Source organism: Salvia splendens, chromosome 7 (genome assembly GCF_004379255.2).
Source record: "Salvia splendens isolate huo1 chromosome 7, SspV2, whole genome shotgun sequence".
In the NCBI taxonomy this organism is placed as follows: Eukaryota; Viridiplantae; Streptophyta; class Magnoliopsida; order Lamiales; family Lamiaceae; genus Salvia; species Salvia splendens.
The window spans coordinates 28,453,592-28,476,292 of record NC_056038.1 but is presented as its reverse complement, the minus strand read 5'-3'; the positions used below and the strand labels follow the sequence as shown (position 1 = coordinate 28,476,292).

General features: G+C 36.6%; 2 protein-coding genes and 1 pseudogene across 2 annotated transcripts; 1 reads left to right on the top strand and 2 right to left on the bottom strand.

Annotated features, from left to right (window-relative positions):
• Positions 1 to 1,301: 1,301 nt before the first annotated feature.
• On the bottom strand, positions 1,302 to 4,491 carry LOC121741599 (annotated as a pseudogene).
• Positions 4,492 to 9,838: 5,347 nt separating this feature from the next.
• Positions 9,839 to 10,666, top strand: LOC121810674 (zinc finger MYM-type protein 1-like). The gene has a single exon (XM_042211425.1). The coding sequence runs from the start codon at positions 9,839 to 9,841 to the stop codon at positions 10,664 to 10,666; it is 828 nt and encodes a 275-aa protein (XP_042067359.1).
• Positions 10,667 to 19,808: 9,142 nt separating this feature from the next.
• On the bottom strand, positions 19,809 to 20,924 carry LOC121810673. Its single transcript, XM_042211424.1, has 4 exons — positions 20,857 to 20,924; positions 20,651 to 20,798; positions 20,357 to 20,582; positions 19,809 to 19,975 (listed from the first exon to the last, which is right to left on the bottom strand). Exons 1-4 carry the CDS (start codon positions 20,922 to 20,924, stop codon positions 19,809 to 19,811), a joined length of 609 nt encoding a protein of 202 aa, XP_042067358.1.
• Between the last annotated feature and the right edge of the window lie 1,777 nt (positions 20,925 to 22,701).

Genomic DNA, 22,701 nt, shown 5'->3' with positions numbered 1-22,701 from the left:
GCTACTCATTTTTATTAAATGAGTGGTTCAGAATTTGCCACATGGAAAATATTTTTAGATTAATTAATTATGAAAAGGTAGAATGGTAATTTCATGGTACATTTTATTCAATAAATACTTTTTTTATTTTTTTTATTTTTTAAAATTTTTTTGTCAACTACAGATACAATTCATGTCAACTAAACATATAATGTCAACCATATGTGCAATTCATGTCAACTACACACATATAATGTCAACTACATATACAATTCATGTCAACTATACAACACATATAATGTCAACTATAAGTTGTTGACATTTGATGTGCATGCTAAATAATTTAGGATCCAGATGTTATTACCGTGTTAATGGAAGATTGTTAATTTCAACATTTTTAAAACCAATTTTTTTTTGGTTTTGTAATCAAATTGGTTAGTTTGTCGTAGGAATCGGAGGAAAGCCTTGGCATTCGTGTGTATAAATTTAGTGTAATTTATTCAATAAATTACCATAAGAGCATTCGCATCGAAACTCTTGCCAACGGCAAGAGCACATCCGTGTTCACCGCTGCACTCTTGCCTTCGGCACGGACGTGCTTGATAGCAACCGCACCGCCATGCCAACGGCAAGAGCACATGCAGCCGACGTGACATGCTCTAATTAGCCGTTGGTTTATCATTTTTTAAAAAAATCCAAAAAATTGAAAATTTCAGATTTAATAAATAATTTTTTTCCCACTTCTCAATAAAATATATCCATTTTTTCCACACTTTTAATTTTGTTTATTCATTATTTTTATCCCAAAATTCACACTTTTATCTATAAATATCTCCATTTCAACACAAAAAATCACACTACACCAAACAACTCTCTCAACCTCAAGTTTTTGGATTTTAATTATGTAATTTTTAATTTTTATGATTTTAATTATATAATTTTTAACTTTTTAGTAATTTATAATAATATCTCCATTTTTAATGCATATTTCGAATAATAGAATGGTTGGACCCTTGAGCATGTTCTTGCAGAAAGAGTATAAATGTGGGTGTTGTGATCTTGCGGAAGAGGAGTGTGTAAAAAATGAGTAAAAGCGGATCCGGAGAGCATGGACGGTGGATGCTCTAAAAACTTGAAAATTACAACCGTTTATCATTACAAATCTAGGTGTAAAGATTTCGTAGTTTGCAGCAACACGAATTGTCAGGATTGAAAGCCATTAAGCCAAGATTCTTAATCTGACAACTTATACTCAGTAGTTAGTGATACTAGGAAAAACAATTTTTTATTCACTACCCCTCATCAAAATGGGGCATAGTATAAAGAAATTTTTATCTTCATAATTTATTTTTCCATCAAATCCGGCAAGGGAAGAAAATGTAGAAGCGCTATACTATAAACTTGATGAATTAATAGACAAAAACAAGTTTTAACACCTTAACGAATACTAAAGTATAGTTAACTCAAAGGCTGAGGGTTTTAAAGTATTAGCTGCTCAGACTTTGGTCTTGTGCTCCGGTCTATGAGTGAACTCAAAGTCAATGTGAACAAATGCTCTCTCCACCTCACACAGTTGCTCCAGCTTTTCTTGTAGCGTTTCGCCAATATTATGTGCTTCGCCCAGCATCATAGTTTGCGGCAGCACAATGTCGACCTCCACAAAGTAATGTGTATGCCCTTACTGTGTCAATGTGCTGGATTTCCTCATGATGATTCCATATCAGATAAGTCAATTTCGTGAGGAAATCTGGAGGTGCTGTTCTTCCAATTAGCGACCCCACGTTTTCAAACACAGTCCTACTCCAAGTGTTGATTGTGTAGAGTGCAATCTGATGAAACATATAGTCAAATAGAATAGCATTGGCAACTTAGAACATATATAAAGCCTAATAACCATGAATCTGATTCCAACTACGGCATGCATAATGACAGAATGGATGTTTTTGCCTGCATTGGAAATTAAATGCTAATTGAGTGTACTCACAATCATGGCTCCTGTAGGATCTATCCACCAGTAGAAACGGACCGCCAAAACAGCAGTGGCTAATCCGACAGAGTTGGTGATGACATCAAAGAAATGATCTTGAGCATAGGCACTCACAATCTCATTCTTAAATCGGCGGCAATAAACCATAAGTGCAAACTTCACTACAGTTACAGATACCATGATGCCTATCATCCACATCTCTTGGTTATGGTTCATCTCAGGGCCAGTCTGTTCCACGAGAATAAAAATTGTTGGCGTAAACCAATTTAGAGAACTAGAGCTAATACAATTCTTTAAAGATGAAATATCTTTGATATGAGTTGCCGAACAGACTCCAGTATAATTTGCAATCCCAGTGTTGCCATGACAGAAGCAAAAACAATGATGCCCTGTAAAAGACACACTCAATTAAAGGAGTCATATCTTTGTAAAACAGCTCATCTTGTTAGCTAATATGCCCTATAACAAGTATGTTACTATGAAGCAGATGCCAAATCTTACCACTGGTTGCATCCTTTTCTTTCCAATTGGATAATGATACTGGTTTGGATTTTTCATAGCATGCGATGTAAACCACAAGATCAGCCCAGATAAGAGGTCAAGGAAAGAATCCATGGTTGATGCAATGACAGCTAAAGATCTGCTCTCAAGTGAAGCATACACTTTTGCAATGAAAAGGATCAGATTGACAATGTTAGATATGTTAACAGCTAGCCTCTCACTCTGTGCAACCTGTTTCAGTTGATCCTGGAAAGATATAAGAGCAGAATAAGCCATAAAACAAGGATGCTTTAACACAATCTTCAAGCAGAGCATAGAGATGAAACACTCGCCGATCAAAGATGACATAGATTATAAAAAGAATAAAAAGGGAAAAATAGCAGTATTAGTCAAAGCAGCAAGCATCAGAATAAACTGAATTATGAGTGATACAGGGATGAGTTCTGATTCACAAGTATTATTGTGGTTATTTCTGCTTCACTTTTAAAAGTATCATGTGCGTTTTCTTCTGAGTAAGACAGGTTAAGAGAGGTGAAGAACCTCAGTAAGAGCATCTGCTAAAGCACCAGATACATGGATTGTCTCCATTTCATTGAATCCTTCCAGAAGTCTTTCCTGCTGTTTGTAATACTCAGCAACTTTTCGTTGTTTTCCTGCAGGAAAAAATTGATCAGATATTTACATTGATCTCACAGTAAACCCTTGTGAGGAAATTAATTAAACCCGGACAAGCTAACAAGATTAAGAAACAAAGCGCCAATTTAATACATAATTAGGCACTCATAAAACATTTTATTGTGTTTGCATATCTATTTTTAAATTCAAGAAAATACTGCCCTATTTCTTTTAAGGCAAGGCCAAATTATCCTATATCTATGTAGGCAGCCAGCGGATGTATATAACAAACGTCAATAAACAAAATCTGAAATATGCGAATAAATATCAAACTACCTAATAAACTATTTTGACCTGACTAAAATCTAGTGATAATTATTAACTACCACAAGTTACTTGTGGTAAAATATGTAGTACTATTATCAATATATTATAGATGACCATAATACTTTATTTTAGTAATGCGTGAAGAATATATTAAATTGCTAAAATAAATCCACCACCAACATCAATAAATATCTAACTTCACAAACATCCACCAACAACCAAATCATCTAAACCGCCGCCACCATCATCACACACGCATGATGTATTGATATATACAGAAACATCGATCGTGTACAATTACGTTTTCTGATCCGGAATCATCGAACAAATCGTCTTTCTTTTCCGTTAATAAAAACGTACTATATAGAGTTTATTGTGGCTGCCGTTAAATTACAACCAGAGAATTGTTTCTGCAAAAGACAGACTCCAACAATTGAACCTTAGTCAGAGAAATCAGATCAAATTATCATCTGAAGGAGCACATAACAAAAGGACATATTCAAAGCTTAATTAAAAAATTTGGAAGGAGACAGGACTGGAAAGAAAAAAACAAAAAAAAGGAGAATAGGATCCGGAATTATTCATATTCTATAACATATTTTTGTATCTACCGCGTGCATCAGGGGAAAAGGAGTGTTTATTTATACATGATTCATACGGATCACCTATTTGTTTACTTTTGACACAGTTCCCTAATATTCTCCGCGGAAAAATCAGGAAATAGGCGATATATTAAGAATATGCACAAGTAAATGCAGAAACATACTTTTGGTCCTGAAGAGACGCCGGATGTTGAAAGCGGAGTGGCGATTGTCGGACTCGCGCTCAGGCAAGCGGAACGCATCCAAGTTGAGCCTCCACGACGGCTGGATCGTATCGGCGCTCAACAACTCTCTGCGGCTTTCGCTCACAACGGCGGCGCCGCTGGCACTCTCCATTCTGTGAGGTTTAATTTAGGTTTTCTATTTTGGGTGGAATTTGAAATGGTTTGGATGCAATGTGGGTACAGAGAAACTACTCGCGATTTGAATCTCTACTGAGACAATAATGGGAAGTTGGGATATATATATACGTACTACGGCCTTGTTTAGTTTCCGAATTGTATTAGAATACGTGTACTCAATTTGATGACTTCATTATTTTTGACGATTTACTCGGTTTAAATTAATACGTTACTCCTCCCAACTAAAAAAATTGAATTTGTTAATATATTAAAAATTCATCGACTTTGTTAGATTTATAATTGATTGATTTTATTTGAGTTAATTTGCATTGTTTAACAAGGGAACTACTAGAAGAAACGGCCTACCTAGCCCCTTTCTCTTTTGGTTCGGGGTCATATGGCTTTATCTGCTAGGGTGGCGTTCAGTTGTCAGGACTAATATCATGAGACTATCCATCTAGGATTAAGTTGTGGGATTATTTTAGTTGGAGGGGGAGGCTATGACTAATTATCATGAGACTATCCATCTACGATTAAGTTGAAGGGTTCAATCTTATGAACCAAACATGATACATATTTAATCATGAGATTTAATCTTGACAACCGAACACCCCTAGTACTACTTAAATAGTACTCCACTTTAGAAAAGTGATAATCAAGTTAATAAAGTATTTTAGGGCATTCTAAGGAATTCATTCTTTTCGAAAAATAATAGTGATATTCTATGTTTTGTGTGCATGGTATATAATGTCAGCAATAATTTTGTCGTACGTTTAAATATTAAAATCACAAATTGTGTATTTTGATAGTAGTAGTATTGATTTGGTATATTGAAAAACATTATTGATTTGTTGCCTCTTGACTTGTCTAGCCATTAAGTTTACAAATTACAATAACTAATAGAGTTGTATTCAAATTTGGTTCATAAAAATTAAGGTTTGCATTTATGTGCTTGAATCTCTAAAATAGTAAAATCTTTTTTTTGAAATTTTTTGCCATGAAACCTGAAAGGGTATGAATGTCTTTTAATATAATCTACTTGTCTTTTTTCCTATTTAAATCTATCATGTCTCTATCTTTTCTTTTCTTTTCTTTTCTTTTTTGAGGGGCTAAGAGCATGCACGGTAATCTTTTCTTTTCTTTTCTTTTCTTTTCTTTTTTGAGGGGCTAAGAGCATCCACAACCGTGCTCTTGCCAGCGGCACGATTGTGGGCCCTACCATACTTTTTCTGCCTGCTCTCTGGCAAGAGCACAACACCAACAGCTGTGCTCTTCCGCAAGGACGAACACAATTAATTTAAAATTCAATTATACAAAAACATTTCTATAATACTAAAATTCATTAAAAAATCAAAATAAATATTACAAATTACAAATAAATAACAAAGACATAATTAAAATCTTAAAAATTAAAAATTACATAATTAAACTCATAAAAATTAAAATTACATAATTAAACTCCTAAAAATTAAAATTACATGATTATTGGCTAATATTACCCGAGGAAGACTACGCATCCGGCGGCACCAACCCCAATTGTTTTTCGGAGATTTCCAAGTACGCCTTGAACAATCTATCCATCTCCGCCGGTGAGTACTTTGTGCGGACACCGGCGCGAGATGGAGGAGTCGGAGTTTGGGAAGGGACAGGAGGCCTAGGCTCCGGTGTCCACCCGTATCGCCCATCGGAGGCACCTTGCTCGTCGACCGGGTATGGCCGGTAGCCACCCGGAACGCCCGAATCTTGGGTGAGAGGAGGGGCCGAATAGTCCGTTTCCGGACTAGGAAACGGTTGTGAACCGAACCATTCGGGGTTCCAACCGTGGGAGCCCGTAGGGTTATCGTCTTGGCCGGACATAGTGATGTTGTAGGGTATGAGAGAATGAAGATGAAAATGGATATGAGAGATTGAAGATGAAATGGATATGAGAGAATGAATATGAGAATTGTGTAGTTTGATGTGAATTTTTGGGAGTGAAATTGGGGGTATTTATAGATGAAAGTGTGTATTTTTTGGGTAAAAAATGAAAAAAAAATTTAAAAAGTGGAAAAAAACGGTTATAAACGGATATATTTTTTGGGAAGTGAAATTTTTATTTATTTATTTTTTATCGGTTTTTTTAATTAAAAACCGATTTTTTTAATTAAAAAAAAATTTAAACACAACGGCCATGCCGTTGACGAATCCCAGCGCGCCACGTCAGCTGCTCGCTGGCACGGCGCTGCTCGATGCATCGAGCAGCGGCGGCGGGTAGCGTCCGTGCCAGCGGCGCGGAGCCACCGTTGTGGATGCTCTAACGTATCTTTATCTTAATTCTTATCTACCATTCAACTTAAGTGCATTACATCATTGGCATTCATAAAAGGGACAATTATCATCTAAATTATGATACTTTAAATAATTTGTAATTTTCATACTATTAGTACTTTAAAGCTTAAAAGGTAGCAAAGTATTCAAGTTATAATCTGTTTAGGGGAGTTTTTAACCTTCTTGTAATTAAAGTTCTTGGAAAACATCCAACAACCCGAACTTTAAATTATTTTTAATTCGTTTGTCGATTCACAAAAAAAACAAATACTATTGGATTTTGACAAATATGAATAAAAAAACATTAATATGTAGGTCAATATTTTGTAGTACTGCTTACCAACACTCAAAATCATTTTGCAATTCTACAACTCTCCCTTTACATAATCACATAGACTGTCTTTAGCTTTACTAGAAATTGTGTTATATGTGTCTATGATAATATAGCGTTATGCATATTTCTGGTACCGGATAAAATAGATTATCATTATAAACTACTTCCGGATAAAGACATAATCGCGTTTAGATATTTTTCGATCTTTTTTTTTTCCCTTTTCTTTCAAGGAAACACTTCTACCACGTGGCACAATGTGAGTGAACTAGAGCATGTTGACGCCACCACAAGGTCCGGGTTGCCATGTTGGGCCACATTTCGAAACACACAAAACAAATGAAGTCAAATTTGCTACCGTTTCAATTATATGTCACATTTTTTTAATACCACCTTTTTGAAAAAACGAACTGGGTATAAGAGAATAATGTGTTTTATAGGAAAGGCTAAGTTTCAAAATACTTAAAATAGATTGAACAATGTAGGTGATGTGAGAGTGGAGTCGGAAATAGTTTGGCATTATAAATAAAGATAGCAATAAAAGAGATGAGTTGGCTGGTGATACAAGTGAAGATGAGAGGATTAGGATTTAGGAGAGGCTATGCTTATTTAGATGGATACTGATTCAACAGGGTCTGGTGCAGAAACAGCGCTTGCGGAAGCCGCGGCACAAGCCCTCTGTGTTGCACACGGACCCGCAGTTTTTGTTGCTTAGGCATGTGCCCTTGAACCGATGGCTCTGCGATTCACAACTCCTCTTCTGCTCCACCACTGATTCCGATGCGGATGCCATTTCTGCCAACTAAAAGTAATCGGATCCTCTATTGCTATTATTTTACATTTCAAAACGCATATACAATACATTACATACACTTCAACTTACCACTTGCCAACAACAACCGCACCAGCACCAGCATAAGAATAGCCCATGCACAACCTCTTCCGCTCCCAATTTTCCCCATATTGCTTTTCCTCAGTGTGTGTGTGTGTGTGCATCTTCTCCTCAATACTACTCATATATACAAGTGACACTGAGAGTGCAGTGAGACATAATACAGGTGTAAATTGTAATGTAACAACACATGTCCTATTGTGTTCATGCCTTGCGACACGTACCTGGAGATCAAAATGTATATACTTTTTCTTAATCATTCATTCTACTGCTACTCAACTTTCATTCCAATTTTGGCCATTCCATTAGCCTTAAAATACTTTTTAGTCTCATATTAAGTTTATGATCTTTTGGTCCCTAACAACATATTATTTTGGTACATTTTGGTCCCACACATATTATTTTGGTCCAAAATAACCATTTTCTGTTAACATTAACAATCAAAATGTTTGACCAATTTAATAACTTAATTATAATCTAATACTAAATACCAATTTTGGTTCCCTCATTTTTCATAAAATTCTTTTCGGATTCTATACATTAAGTTTATGACCTTGTTTGGGACCAAAAGATACTAAATAATATGTTAGGGACCAAAAGGTCATAAACTTAATGCATGGAATTAAAATAAATTTTATGATAAATGTAAGAGATCAAAATTGTACTTGAGTCTTAAATAAAAATACAAATTCATACACCTATAATTCATTATTTCTTTATAACCCACACGGCCCCACACCTTTTTTAGTCTCTACATATAACAATATTGTAAAATAATTGTGTAGTAAAATATTGTTTTCTTAATAAAAATTGGTGTGTTTCGTTTTAACTAGTGGGAAAGAGAATATGTAAGTCCCAAGTATGTTTGAAAGAGGATAGCATTTATAATGTAGAGTTCCAATAATATAATTCTTAGGAGTATTTATATCTAGAATTTTATAAATACTCATGGACTATGTATCAAACAATTCAAGCTTAATAGAATTTAGCCATAAAGCTTTTATTATCTTTTATTTTTCGTATTTTACTTTTTCAACCTAACTTGGCATATGGTCAGTGGCGGAGGGAGTAGGGACAAAGGGGTACGAGTGTACCCCAAAATTTTTTTATTTTAGTAGTATTATATATTTAAATACAAATTCTGAGTTTATATTAAATATATGTATAATGTCCCCCTATTTGGCTACTCCAAAAACTACGCGGCCAAAAACTAATGTCCCCCTAATCCATATTTGGCTATTCCTCCAATAAATACTGGAAAAGAAATAAAATACATTTAATACATCAAAAAGTGGTAAAACTCAATTTTAATTCAAAGCATTTTTTACAGAACACAATAAAAATAACAAACCTATTGCCATCCCCAATTGAAAACCGCCGACTGCTTCTGCTTCTTGCCTTCTTCCGCTGCCGACTACCGCTCTCCAACTTCGGTTTCTTGCCTTCTTCCGTGACTTGCCGCCTCAATTTTCATCATACACTTTGTTCTTTGTTGAAAAGGTGAGTGATTAGGAATTTAGGTGTAAAAGTTTAGTTCAATAAATAATTTAGGGATTTTGGCCGCTTGTGCAAAATAGAATAATGTTTTACACTTTATGACTCTCTCTTATTGTCTTGGAATTGGGGTGAATTGAAAACAACCGTGCTTCCAATTATTTGTGGATGAGAAATTCTCAATTATGTATTATTTTAGGGATTATAGAGTATTAAATGCACAAGTATTTAATTTTAAATAACTTAATTGTTGTTTTAGATTCTAAATTATTGTGTTTAAATTTTAAATTTTGATCTTCTGACTTCTATGATAAGTTGTTTTTTATGTCTAGTTATAATTGCTGTGAATGCACAACATTAGAATTGAATGGTCAATATTTATTTTGACAAATTTTGTAATGACATCGTGTGCAGGAAATAAAATAAAAAGTGATGAGAAAACAATTCGATCTTCGACAATTTATGTCCAAAAGGAGAAAAAATCATGATAGTTCAAGCACTCCACTTTCAAGCTCTCCACCGTCAAGCTCTCCGGCTTCAAGCACTCCACTTTCAAGCTCTCCACCTTCAAGCTCTCCGGCTTCAAATTCAATTGGTATTGTATCTCCTTCAAATGCTAGTGTGCCATTACATGAGGAAGAATTGATTTATGATATCGAAAAACTTCATCATGATCCTATTAGAAGAACCGATATAATGAAATATCCTCCAAATGAGAGAGATACAATTAGGAGGGCGTATATTCTTAGAAAACCTTGTCAGCCAAGAACTTTTTCTTTTCCTCAAAACGAAGTTGGAGGTTCGTGTCGTCGGTTTATGGTTTCATGGTTTGATAAATGGGATTGGCTTGAATATAGTATGGATGAAGATGCTGCATTTTGTTTTGTACGCTACTTGTTCAAGAATGAAGTTGGACATGCGGGGGGTGATGCATTTGTGAATAAAGGATTTAAGTCGTGGAATAAGCCGGAACGATTTATAAAACATATTGGTGGAGTTAGAAGTGCTAATAATATTGCTTATGAGAAATATGTGAACTTGAGGGATGGCAAAAAGAAATCGATTTTGGTTTCTTTAGATAATGTTAGTGATGTGATTAACAACGAATATAATGTTCGCTTGAAGGCTTCAATTTCTTGTTTACGTTACCTATTGGGACAAGGCATGGCATTTCGTGGTCACAGGGAAGGTGAAGATTCCCTTAATAGGGGAAATTTTCTTGAACTTTTAAAATGGTTGAAGGCACATAATGAAGTTATTTCAAAAATGACTTTGGAAAATGCCCCTTGAAATTTTCTGGAATGACGTTTGTGAAGAATAAGTTGAGAAATAGAATGGGTGATCAATATTTGAACGATTGTTTGGTCACTTTCATTGAGAAAGATGTGTTTCTACAAGTATCCGATGATGATATAGTGACTCGTTTTGAAGAAACGAAGACTCGTCGAAAAATAAATTGGATATAATGTAGTTTATTTTTGTATTTTGAAATGTATGACTCTAAAATTTGTATATTTCAAAATATATTACTTTTAGTATTAGTTTTTATTTTTGGTATGTTATATAATGATTTACCATATGACTCGCACCTCCGAATATAAATTCCTGGATCCGCCACTGCATATGGTAATATGATAGGAGTATGAAACCCCTTTAAGCGTGTGGGAGAGGAAACTTTAAATGGATGAAGAGCAGCGTAGAATCATCTATGAAGCTACTAATTATCGGCCAAAAATACTTGGTTGATTAAACTTTTCTCAAACCTTTATTTGTTATTTTGCAGTGGTTGGAAATGAATCATAAAGCTATAGCCGGAACATAACCTAAAAAAAACAATACATGTACCTACATTTAGTTCACGTGTCAGTTTCCTAGATAAAATAATACAAAGATATAATTTAGAATTGAGATGCGAGATTATTTTAGTTATAGTGGGTTAGCTATGACTAATTATCACATGATTATCCATCTAGGATTGAGTTATCTCATGAACCAAATACACTACACGTTTAATCTCGGGATACAATCTTGCAAATCGAACACCCTCATATATTACTCGTACATTATTTAAAAGCCATCAAGCGGGGCCATAATTCATTAACAAGGCCATATGCTCAATCATGTCAAATGCCCGGTTACCGCAACAGTAAAATAAGGTAAATAAGTAGTTCGATATGATCGTGACTCACTTTTTACTCCCTCCGTCCCACAAGAATATGCACTCTTTCCTTTTTAGTTCATCCCATAAAAATATGCACTATCTAATTTTGAAAAGTCTTTTCTATCTAATGAAGTGGGACTCATTCTTCACTAACAATACTTTAATTACTTTTTCTCTCTACCCCTCTCTTACTTTACCAATTTTACATTAAAACCAGTGTCGAACTCAAAGTGTATATTTTTTGGGGACGGAGGAAGTATATCAGAAAGACTCATTTTTTTAAGAAAAAATAGATAACACTTTATTTTGTTTTCTTTTCAAATGTGAGGGGTTGCTACGGGTTTGGATTCCTGTTGTGCTGTCTAGGGATGTTGTTCCATACACAATTATTTTATTCTTAAATTATATTTTTAAAATATTAATTTTTTATTATAAATTAATTGGTTGTGTAACAACATTTCATATGCTATCAACCACATCACAGGATCCAAACTCAGGTTGCTACCCACTTCACATTTTATGTGTATACTTTTTATTTCAAGTTGTAGTTTCGATGACAATCAACGGTGGAAATAGTCTAATCGAATCAAACTGAATTCTTTAATCTAAGTTATCAGAATTTGCTTTTTAAAACTGTGGATGGGAATAATAAACTTGGCTTTCAGACCCAAACTTCTTCTCCTTTTAAAATGAGAATAATTGCACCCGCTAATCCAGAATGTGTTATGGCTAAAATAAACCATTAATTTAATTTTATGTATAAACTTTGATTGAATTTAGTTGGTTAATCATTTACTTGAGTAGTAAGCACCACGTACACACTTTTTTGCGTTCCAAAGTCTTCAGTAATCATTAATGATCCCGAATACGAATTGATAGGCCTGACCTAACCTCCCCCTAATCTTTAACTAGTGTAATACATAACCCAAATCATGCATTATCTTTAGGGCCCGTTTGGTAGAGGGGACATGAGTAAACATGTTATGATTGTAAAATGGATATTGAAAGTGGATTAAGCATTGATATAATCAAATCCCGTCACCTTTTTGGTAGCCTTTATTACTCAAAATCCTATCATGGCTCACGTTTGGTAGCCCCTCCCCTACTTTGGGATTTAAATTATTTCCCCAATTTTCTCCCCATTAATTTGTTGTAATATCAATTTTGCACCTTCTAGAAACCCTTCATTTCCCCAAACTAAAATTGCATGAGGTGCCAAGTTCGAGCCTTCTCGACATCAGTTGTAATTTCTTCCTATCTATAGTATAGGAGTTTATTTGTAATTTCCTCCCTTTTATAGGAGTTAATTTTTTTTTAAATAATAATAATCCCTCGCCATTCTTTCACAGAAGGCGCCAAACTAAAATTCTGCAAATACGCTAGCGGGAAATGAAAATTTGATTGCCCTAATTGGATCTTTCATTGTTAAATAGCAGAGAACCATTCGTATTCAATTACACCAACCACATTAATTGAAGTTCAAGCTCATTGAATGGGGGATTCAAGGCGCAATGAGATCAGGCGTGGAGGAGGAGGCAACAATCAAGGTATGTCTAGTTTGAATACATCCGCACATAAATTGATTTAATGTTGAATTTATTTTAGTCATGTTTTCGCCGATTTTCAGCTATGGGAAGAGGGCGGTCCTCTCACGGTCAAGGCCACGGTGACCGCTCTCGGAGGGCATGGAGTGACAGGGAGGAGATGCACTTCATAGCGTCTCTGAAAGAGTTGGTTGCTACTAGATGGAAGGCCGACAACGGATTCAGATCTGGGTATCTCTTCAAGTTGGAAGAATCCATGCGCCGCGAGTTTCCCAACACTGATTTGAGGGTTAGCCCCCATATTTCCTCGAAGCTTCACACTTGGAAAAAGTTTTACTCTGCTGTGTCCTCAATACTGGAAAGAAGTGGTGTTGGGTTCAACAACCACGACGACTTCAAGATCGACTGTGACGAGCATGTTTGGAGTGAAATAATCAAGGTTGTATGAAGTTTTATCATTACCAGTTTATTATTTTACTAGCAAATGTTTATCAATTCAGTATATTAGGTTTCATGAGTGAGCATTGTATCATCGGTTTCCCCACTGAATGGCTTTGTTTGATTGTCTCAGGCTGACAGTGGTGCTCGTTTTCTTCGTTACAAGTCGTGGCCGTATTATGCTGACTGGAAGATGGTGTTCGGGAAGGATCGGGCTACCGGCAACAGCGCACAAGATACTGACCGTGCGAATGAACTTTGTGCCTCTGGATCCCGTGATTCCAACAACCCCGGCGCGGATGCAAGCCAACCGGAAGGAGAAGATGTCTACGACGGAGTGGGTTTGAATGACCGTGGGCCCCTGACGAGCAGACCGATAGTGTCTATAGCAACGCAGTGGATAGCGAGCGTCGTGGAGCAAGGAAGCGTAAAAGGGGTGATGCACTTGATGGTCTCATCGACGTCTTAGGAAAACTGCACGAGGACACAAATGCAAGGCTTGACTGTCTGTCGGATCGCATCGCATCGGGTATGAGTTTGACATGACAAAGGTGAAGAAGGAGGTTTTCCAGATGATGGGTCTTATTCCAGGGCTCACCATGTCTCAAGTTTTCATTGCCTCCGACGCTATACTTGCGAGGGTTGAGCGGCTCGACTACTTCATGAGTCTGCCGGAGGGAGCACGTCAACCCTATGTGTGGCATGCGCTTGAGCATTACACTAGCAACTAGTATGGCATGGTCATGGTTTGTGATGGGGTTGTGGTTGGGTATGATCTAGTCTTTTGTCGAACTAAGTAGTCTTTTGTCGAACTAAGTAGTCTTTTGTCTAACTAATTAGGCCGCAGGCAATAGACACATTATAGTGTGTTCTTTTTTTTGTAATGTGAATATGGTATGCATTGTAGGCCACTACTAGTGGATTATGGTTAGCTTACTTGATGATATTTCCAGAAGAATACTCCAAACAATATGCGGACCACAAATATGTCAAGGTTGAGTACTACCTACATACAACCTATAGGAATAAATGCATGCAAACAACAACAATTAACACAATTAAGTAACCGAATAGTCTTAGTAGTTCTACATAGCCAAAAGGTAGGTTAACAGATCAAAATGAGCAACATTGTACAAATGTGCAGCAAGTAAAATTAGCACACGACGACAATAAAATGCAAGTCATTAACCAGTTTGATCAGTGTGTATTACCTTCTCATTTACGGACAGTAGTTTTGGATGGATTGTTACATAGAAGTGCACCTCCTCCGTGTCCACTAGATAAAAGCAACATGTCATCCCTTTCTTGAGCCGGTTAACTTGCTTGAAGTGGCTCCAACCACGCTTCGCCCGAATATGTCCTTTGTGCTTTGCGAGCCTCATTTCCCAAGTACCTCCACAAACTGTGAAATAAGTCTCACCTTCTATAGCACTCTCACGAATGAATTTTCTCCAGAAGCTGAGGGGTATCTCCTTCAAAGAGTGCAAATGAAATCGGCATTAGTTGGTAAAACACAAAGAAAAGGACTAGGCGGTGGAGATCTAACCAATGTCTTATTAATTGTTGTTTCAGTGAAAGTAACTGTGAATGATGGGTGTTCTTCGATGGCTAAGGATTTTATATGCAATATGCCGTCGTCGTTATCGCTAGAGGCAACAGAGTCTGTCTCCGACGACTCGTAGTCATCGCTTGTATCCAGGTCCGGGATTAGGTCAGCCTCCGACACGGGCCACAACGCCCCTGCATTATATGAGATTGCACATACGGATACTAGTGTATAAATCAATACATACCATCATAATCATAGATGGGAGGGAAACCAGTCAATGCGGCAGCCCGGATTACTTGGAAAACACCAGCTCCGACGTGGGTGAAGACAAGAATATCCCCATTGTTGACATTGTTTGCAACCGCGAATGAAGACCAGCCTGCCTGGAAATAGCATCCGTTTTCAACTTTAACCAACCGCACATCTCATTTCCCACCGTGGGGCATCACAAGGAAGCATTGAGGAGGCAGATCCCGTCCATACAACTGAACCCATTGAGGAGGAATCCACTGCAATGTACACAAAAAATTAACGATCTGATGATTATGGTTAGGCTTAAACTTGATGATATAGAGGTCGGAGTAAACTGGTACGCATATTTCTTACAAGACTTTAGGCGTGCGCTTGAGAGTGGTAGATCTTGACAAAGGGGGGGTTGTGACCCGAAGCAGCCTTAGTAGCTAGAGTGAGGAGATAAGGATCTCTGATTTGAGGTTGTGTTGAGTATGTAATGAGAAATTTATTTCCTCAAAAACATTTGATTCACCTGCCAATAGCATCAAATGCACTCCGGCTATTAATTGCCACCATCTACCCGCATAAATGCACTCCGCCGACTTGGATTGACACCTCTGTTCTGGGCAGAGCTGCTAATAAATGGAGCTCCTCAACGCATTTCAAGGGTTAGTAGATATTTGACAATCAAAATAATAAATGAGCGTTAAGTCACCAATAGTCCACTTTGATACTAGTGATAAAGATAAATACTGCCTGCCTCAACTCACATTCATCTCACCTAGTAAATTCCTCATATCTCTAAGTCAACTATGGACATTCCGCCACAAGCAATCTTTTTCTTCAAAGGGAAGTTGTCAGCAGAATTAGACAATCAGCTCTTATCCGAATTTGTGCGGGTGAAGGAAGAGCAAGGTGAAATTCATTCTGGCCTACCTGACAAGGCTCTCGTCGTTGCACGCGCAAAAGTAGAGGCCGTCACTGCTATCAAGTTCAGCGTTGATGAGCTGCAGGGTAGGGTGCACTTCCTCGCATCACGGTACGAGACCTTTCATGTGCTTGTATCCACCCCTGGAGTATGGTGGTATCCCAACCTGAAGGTTGTCGATGCTGCGGACAGCGTGTGGGGAAAGGTTATGAAGGTAATGGCCCGTCCATTTTAACACTTTTCAATTTTGAAGTAAACTAAACGTGCATGTGTGCCGTGTAGGAGAACCTGTTATCCTCCGCCTACTACCATGAGGATGAGCCGGAATACCGCAGACTCACCACAGTTTTCGGCCCACTAGATGTGAAACAAGAGGGCTCCGAAGAATTAAATGTCGTTGTCCCAAAAGATGTCATCGTGCTATCCGACACTACCATCCCCCGCTGCGAAGTGATAGACCTCACTGCGGTGGACTCTCCTTTTCACAGGAGGTTAACTCACCGCGACTATGATCGGCGAAAAGGTGAAGCGCAAACTGTTCGACGATGAGGTCGAGTCCTCTGACCGAGAGTCCTCCAACAAGCCGCCTACTGTCTTTTACATGCCAGGCCCTCGGAGGAAAGCCATCATGAAGATGCAACCTCCGCGTTCATTGCCTGTCCACCTCCATGTCCCTAGCCCAAAGTCATCCCCTGGTGGATCAACACAAGCGTCCAATAGCCCAAATCCACGAGGTGATATCCGTCGCCCTTGACCACGTTGGCCTTAAGTAGAATCGCCGATGTTGCATGACTGAAGTAGTGCACTTTTGTCTTCATGTTTCAATAGGAACATGGATCTATGCACATATTAATCAATATTTTGTCGTGGCAAAAGACTAATCGATTTTACTGTAGTGCACTTTTGGATTCATGTTTCAATAGAAACATGGAATTATGCACATATTATCAAATCTTATGTAATGGCATTATGCACATATTAATCCTAGTGTGTTTGGTATATAACGTTTTTTAATTTGCATGTGTAAGGCTATTTTCACCATAGTAGACGATGATTAATATAATATAAATCAAAATCCAGAAAGTCATTCCCAACCTAATCAAGTTCGGCCTTCCCACCCTAATAACTGTCAATGATGACGCGAATAATGCGTTCAAATATTACAATTCCATGTTTTAATTAACGAAAACATGGAATATCGACGGCTACGCAAAAGGTGGCACCATAGTAGCAGCTTCTGGTGACAAGTCGTTGGCCCGTGATGTGGTTCCGATGACAGTGGCTTGTCCAAATCAGATAGGGTGATTAGGGGTGGGTCGGTACGGTATACCGTACCGACCGTGCCATACCGCATACCGTACCGGAAAGTACGGTATGAAAAAATTCAATATCGATACCGTACCGAATTTTCGGTATACCGGAAATTCGGTATGATATTTTTTTATACCGGTTACCATACCGTTATTACGGTATACCGTAATAGCGGTACGGTACGGTATACCGGAATACCGAAATAAAGATTCAACAATAGTAATAATAATTTGTTTCTTGATTTGTTCATTTACTAATGATAGTTTTAGATTTTTAGGATGATAAAATGATACTTTTGCATCATAAAATGATAGTTTCAAATGATAAAATGATACTTTTGTTTAATAATGATAGTTTTAGATTTTTGGATGATAAAATGATACTTTTGCATCATAAAATGATAGTTTGAGGGGATATAAATGATAGTTTCAAATGATAAAATGATACTTTTGTTAATAATGATAGTTTTAGATTTTTTGGATGATAGAATGATACTTTTGCATCATAAAATGATAGTTTGAGGGGATAAAATGATAGTTTCAAATGATAAAATGATACTTTTGTTTTAAAATGATAGTTTAGATTTTTTGGATGATAAAATGATACTTTTGCATCAAAAAATGATAGTTTGAGGGGATAAAATGATAGTTTCAAATGATAAAATGATACTTTTGTTTAATAATGATAGTTTTGGATTTTTTGGATGATAAAATGATTCTTTTGCATCATAAAATGATAGTTTGAGGGGATAAAATGATAGTTTCAAATGATAATATGATACTTTTGTTTTAAAATGATAGTTTAGATTTTTTGGATGATAAAATGATACTTTTGCATCATAAAATGATAGTTTCAAATGATAAAATGATACTTTTGTTTTAAAATGATAGTTTAGATTTTTTGGATGATAAAATGATACTTTTACATCATAAAATGATAGTTTGAAGGGATAAAATGATAGTTTCAAATGATAAAATGATACTTTTGTTTAATTAAGATAGTTTTAGATTTTTTGGATGATAAAATGATACTTTTGCATCATAAAATGATAGTTTGAGGGGATAAAATGATAGTTTCAAATGATAAAATGATACTTTTGTTTTAAAATGATAGTTTAGATTTTTTGGATGATAAATGATACTTTTGCATCATAAAATGATAGTTTGAGGGGATAAAATGATAGTTTCAAATGATAAAATGATACTTTTGCATCATAAAATAATAGTTTGAGGGGATAAAATGATAGTTTCAAATGATAAAATGATACTTTTGTTTTAAAATGATAGTTTAGATTTTTTGGATGATAAAATGATACATTTGCATCATAAAATGATAGTTTGAGGGGATAAAATGATAGTTTCAAATGATAAAATGATACTTTTGTTTTAAAATGATAGTTTAGATTTTTTGGATGATAAAATGATACATTTGCATCATAAAATGATAGTTTCAAATGATAAAATGATACTTTTGTTTTAAAATGATAGATTAGATTTTTTGGATGATAAAATGATACATTTGCATCATAAAATGATAGTTTGAGGGGATAAAATGATAGTTTCAAATGATAAAATGATACTTTTGTTTAATAATGATAGTTTTAGATTTTTTGGATGATAAAATGATACTTTTGCATCATAAAATGATAGTTTGAAGGGATAAAATGATAGTTTCAAATGATAAAATGATACTTTTGTTTAATAATGATAGTTTTAGATTTTTTGGATGATAAAATGATACTTTTGCATCATAAAATGATAGTTTCAAATGATAAAATGATACTTTTGTTTAATAATGATAGTTTTAGATTTTTTGGATGATAAAATGATACGTTTGCATCATAAAATGATAGTTTTATATATATATACCGGTATACCACGGTATACTGGTATACCACGGTATACCGAATATTCGATATACCACGGTATACCGGTATACCGTGGATTCGGTATATACCGAAGTTTCGGTATACCGTGGTATACCGAAATACCGTGGATTCGGTATACCGCGGTATACCAAGGTATAGAAAAAATGATACCGTTACCGTACCGAAACACTGCGGTACGGTATCATACCGTACCAGAAACTGCGGTATACCGAAAAATCGGTATTTTCGGTATTTTTCCGGTACGGTAAGTCCGGTATTACGGTATTTCGGTATAATTTCCCACCCCTTAGGGTGATTCGCATACTGCACAGTTAGAGCAACCGACAGAGGTTAGCATATTGTCCACTAATTTCCAAGATGGTTCAGTGTTTGAATATATTTATGTAAATACTTCATCCCACATAGAACCCGCTAAGTTGTCTCGCATTTGTGTCCACGCATTGGAGGGCTCCACAGAATCTATATACTCTCCAGGGACATTGGGGTCGTCCGCCTCCGCGACTAAGTCTTCGTCATATACGTCGGCGAGGGCGTCGAGGGGATCCACTGGCATTGTTGTTCTAGCATAGTTATGTAGAAGAAAACATGCTAAAATGAGTTGCGTTTGTGTTTTCACCGGGTAGTAAGAGCACTCCTAAGTATCCCCCATTGCATTTTCAAAACGGCATATGCCCGTTCGATGACATTGCGAGCCCGTGTGTGTCTCATATTGAAGATTTCACGTGGATTCTATGGGGCTCCACTTGTCGGGCCCCATTCTTTGAGATGGTATATGACACTTTTATAGGGTGTTAGGAATCCTTCACAATTTGTATACCCATTATCACAAAGATAATAATTTCCTACAAAAGATTGACCAACATTAAGTCATTTTCGGATTCTATAATATGCAGGGGATATTGTAAATTCATAACTTTAATTTCACACCTCGTGGAACTTTGAAGCCATACTCACGATTAACGGCATCCCTTAGGACACGAGCATCCCCAGCGGAGCCTTCCCAACCGGCGAGAATGTAAACGAATCTCGTACTACGATCACAAGCGGCTAGGGTATTAGTGCAAATCCGACCCTTTCGTGAGCGGTAGCGAGGCTTGTCAGCATTAGGAACTTGCACGTTGATGTACGTGCCATTAAGGGCTCCCAGACACCCCTGCACAAAGCAAACATTTGTCATATCTTACTAGAAACCACAGAGAACATTTGAAAAAGCAAATCAACCTTGAACCATTTCCATCTGTGATCCTCACAGTCGTCACCCACAGCATCGGGCACCACCCAGAATCTACGATGAAGCTTAATCACAGCCCTCAAGACAACATGGACATACTTGGAAACAGTATACCCTGACCTCCAATGCTCGAACCATCTTGTGATGCGCCAAAATTGATAGAAAAATTGCTACTTGTTCCTCCACGGTGACATACCGACCATCCACAACGTCACCAGTCTGCTGAAGCATAATACACAACCTCCCAAAGGCGTTTGTATCCATTCTCAAATTTTCAAGACAAGCCACATCAGTGACACCAGTAAGTCGGTTCAGCCGTCAAACCTGTTCAGGTATCCGCCGGATATATGAATATCTGGATCTAATAGCGATAGTAGTGAAACGTCGTCCCCGGCTAATGCTTCGGAGGTAGATGAGGATAACACAGATGATGTCGAACTGATGGTCCCGAATGATATCAGACATAATCTGAATAATCATTTCATTCACTGCCTTTCTACTTGCCATAATAATCCCAGAATAACTGCACAGACGGAGTAGGATGGTGCTCAGCACAACGAGTTAAGGAAATAACAAATTATAGGTAAATCGAACAACAATTTGGGTATTTTGACAAATGAGCAGGACATCTGATTTACGATGTAATTGACTAATTTACTAATTTACTAACAAAATCCAATTCAACAAATCTAAACAATTGGGTAATTGCCCAATTTCGATTCGAAAAGAGGAATACACATTGGGTTTCGATTTCGAACAGAACCAAAAGTACCCAAGCACAATTCAGGCCATAGATTTGAGTGAATCTAACCGTAAAAATTGACATTGAGATGCAGATAGAAATAGTACCTTCGCTACACCTTGAGCAATAGAGTTTCAGATTCGGACTCCTTGACCGACCTCGTCGTTTAGATATGTGGATTACTAGGGCAATTTTGGTCTCTGGTGTGGTGAGGAAACCTAACTGCGAAATGAAGAGAGAAGAAGCACCTTTCAGAATTTGGGCAACAATTTTGGTATGTCTTAGTTTTAGATAATGCAAAAGGGTGGTGGAGGAATTTGTGATGTGTAGGACGGCCCATATTCCAAAGTGGGATCATAAACCCTGAAAATTGTCCCGGTCACTTAACCCGCTATTTTCCACAAAATCAAGATAAAAGAGGCGGGTGACATGGGTTCACTCCCGGGTCGGGGTGACTGTTGTCCAACCTACCAAATGCCCGGATAAAGGAGGATTAACTTGTCAAACCCAGCCTGGCCCCTCTACCAAACTAATTGTAAATAAAACAAATACTTCATCCGTTCCATAGTAGTAGAGTTACTTTTTTTTTAATGCGGAGATTAAAATGAGATACGAAGTATTAAATATATTAAGTGAAGAGATAATGAAGTAGGAAAGAGAGAAAAATAGAGAGATAAAAGTAAATGAGGGAAAAATGTGAATTTTTGCTAAATAGGGAAATGACTCTACTAAAATGGAATGTCTCGAAATTGGAAAAAATGACCCAACTACTATAAAGCAGAGGGAATAGTATTACTTAAACATAATTACGAACAACCACAACATATTTTAAAGACATCACGATACAAACCCGGTTAGATTATCTGTAATAATATTTCAACTCCGTAGGTAGGGATGTCAGTGTAGCCCGCAACATGTGGGCTGGCCCGAATAGCCCGCCAAATTTATAGGGTTACGGCTGAAAATTTCTAGCCTGATAAAATTAAAACCCGATTAGCCCGCACATGATTAACTCGCAACCCGTTAGGGTCAGACCCGAAAACCCGATGGGCTGGCCGAAAACGCGATAAAATTTCTATAATTCTATTTTTTACTCCTAATTCGACACTTCATTGATTAATTTTATAATATAGATAACTAAAAAATAACTTTTAATTTTATATTAAATATACAAATTATATATTGAATTTTTATTAATATAATAATTGATAAATAAATTAAAAACTTCTAATTTACTGAAAAATATTTAAATTTCTAAAACACGCATTAAAATTTCATGAAATATCTGTATTTGATCAT

Coding starts and splice junctions, on each gene's coding strand:
- LOC121810674 (XM_042211425.1), top strand. CDS start 9,839: ATGTCCAAAAGGAGAAAAAATCATGATAGTTCAAGCACTCCACTTTCA.
- LOC121810673 (XM_042211424.1), bottom strand. CDS start 20,924: ATGGATACAAACGCCTTTGGGAGGTTGTGTATTATGCTTCAGCAGACT. Junction 20,799..20,856: donor GGTGACGTTGTGGATGGTCG/GTATGTCACCGT, acceptor GCGCATCACAAG/ATGGTTCGAGCATTGGAGGT. Junction 20,583..20,650: donor ACAGATGGAAATGGTTCAAG/GTTGATTTGCTT, acceptor TGCTTTGTGCAG/GGGTGTCTGGGAGCCCTTAA.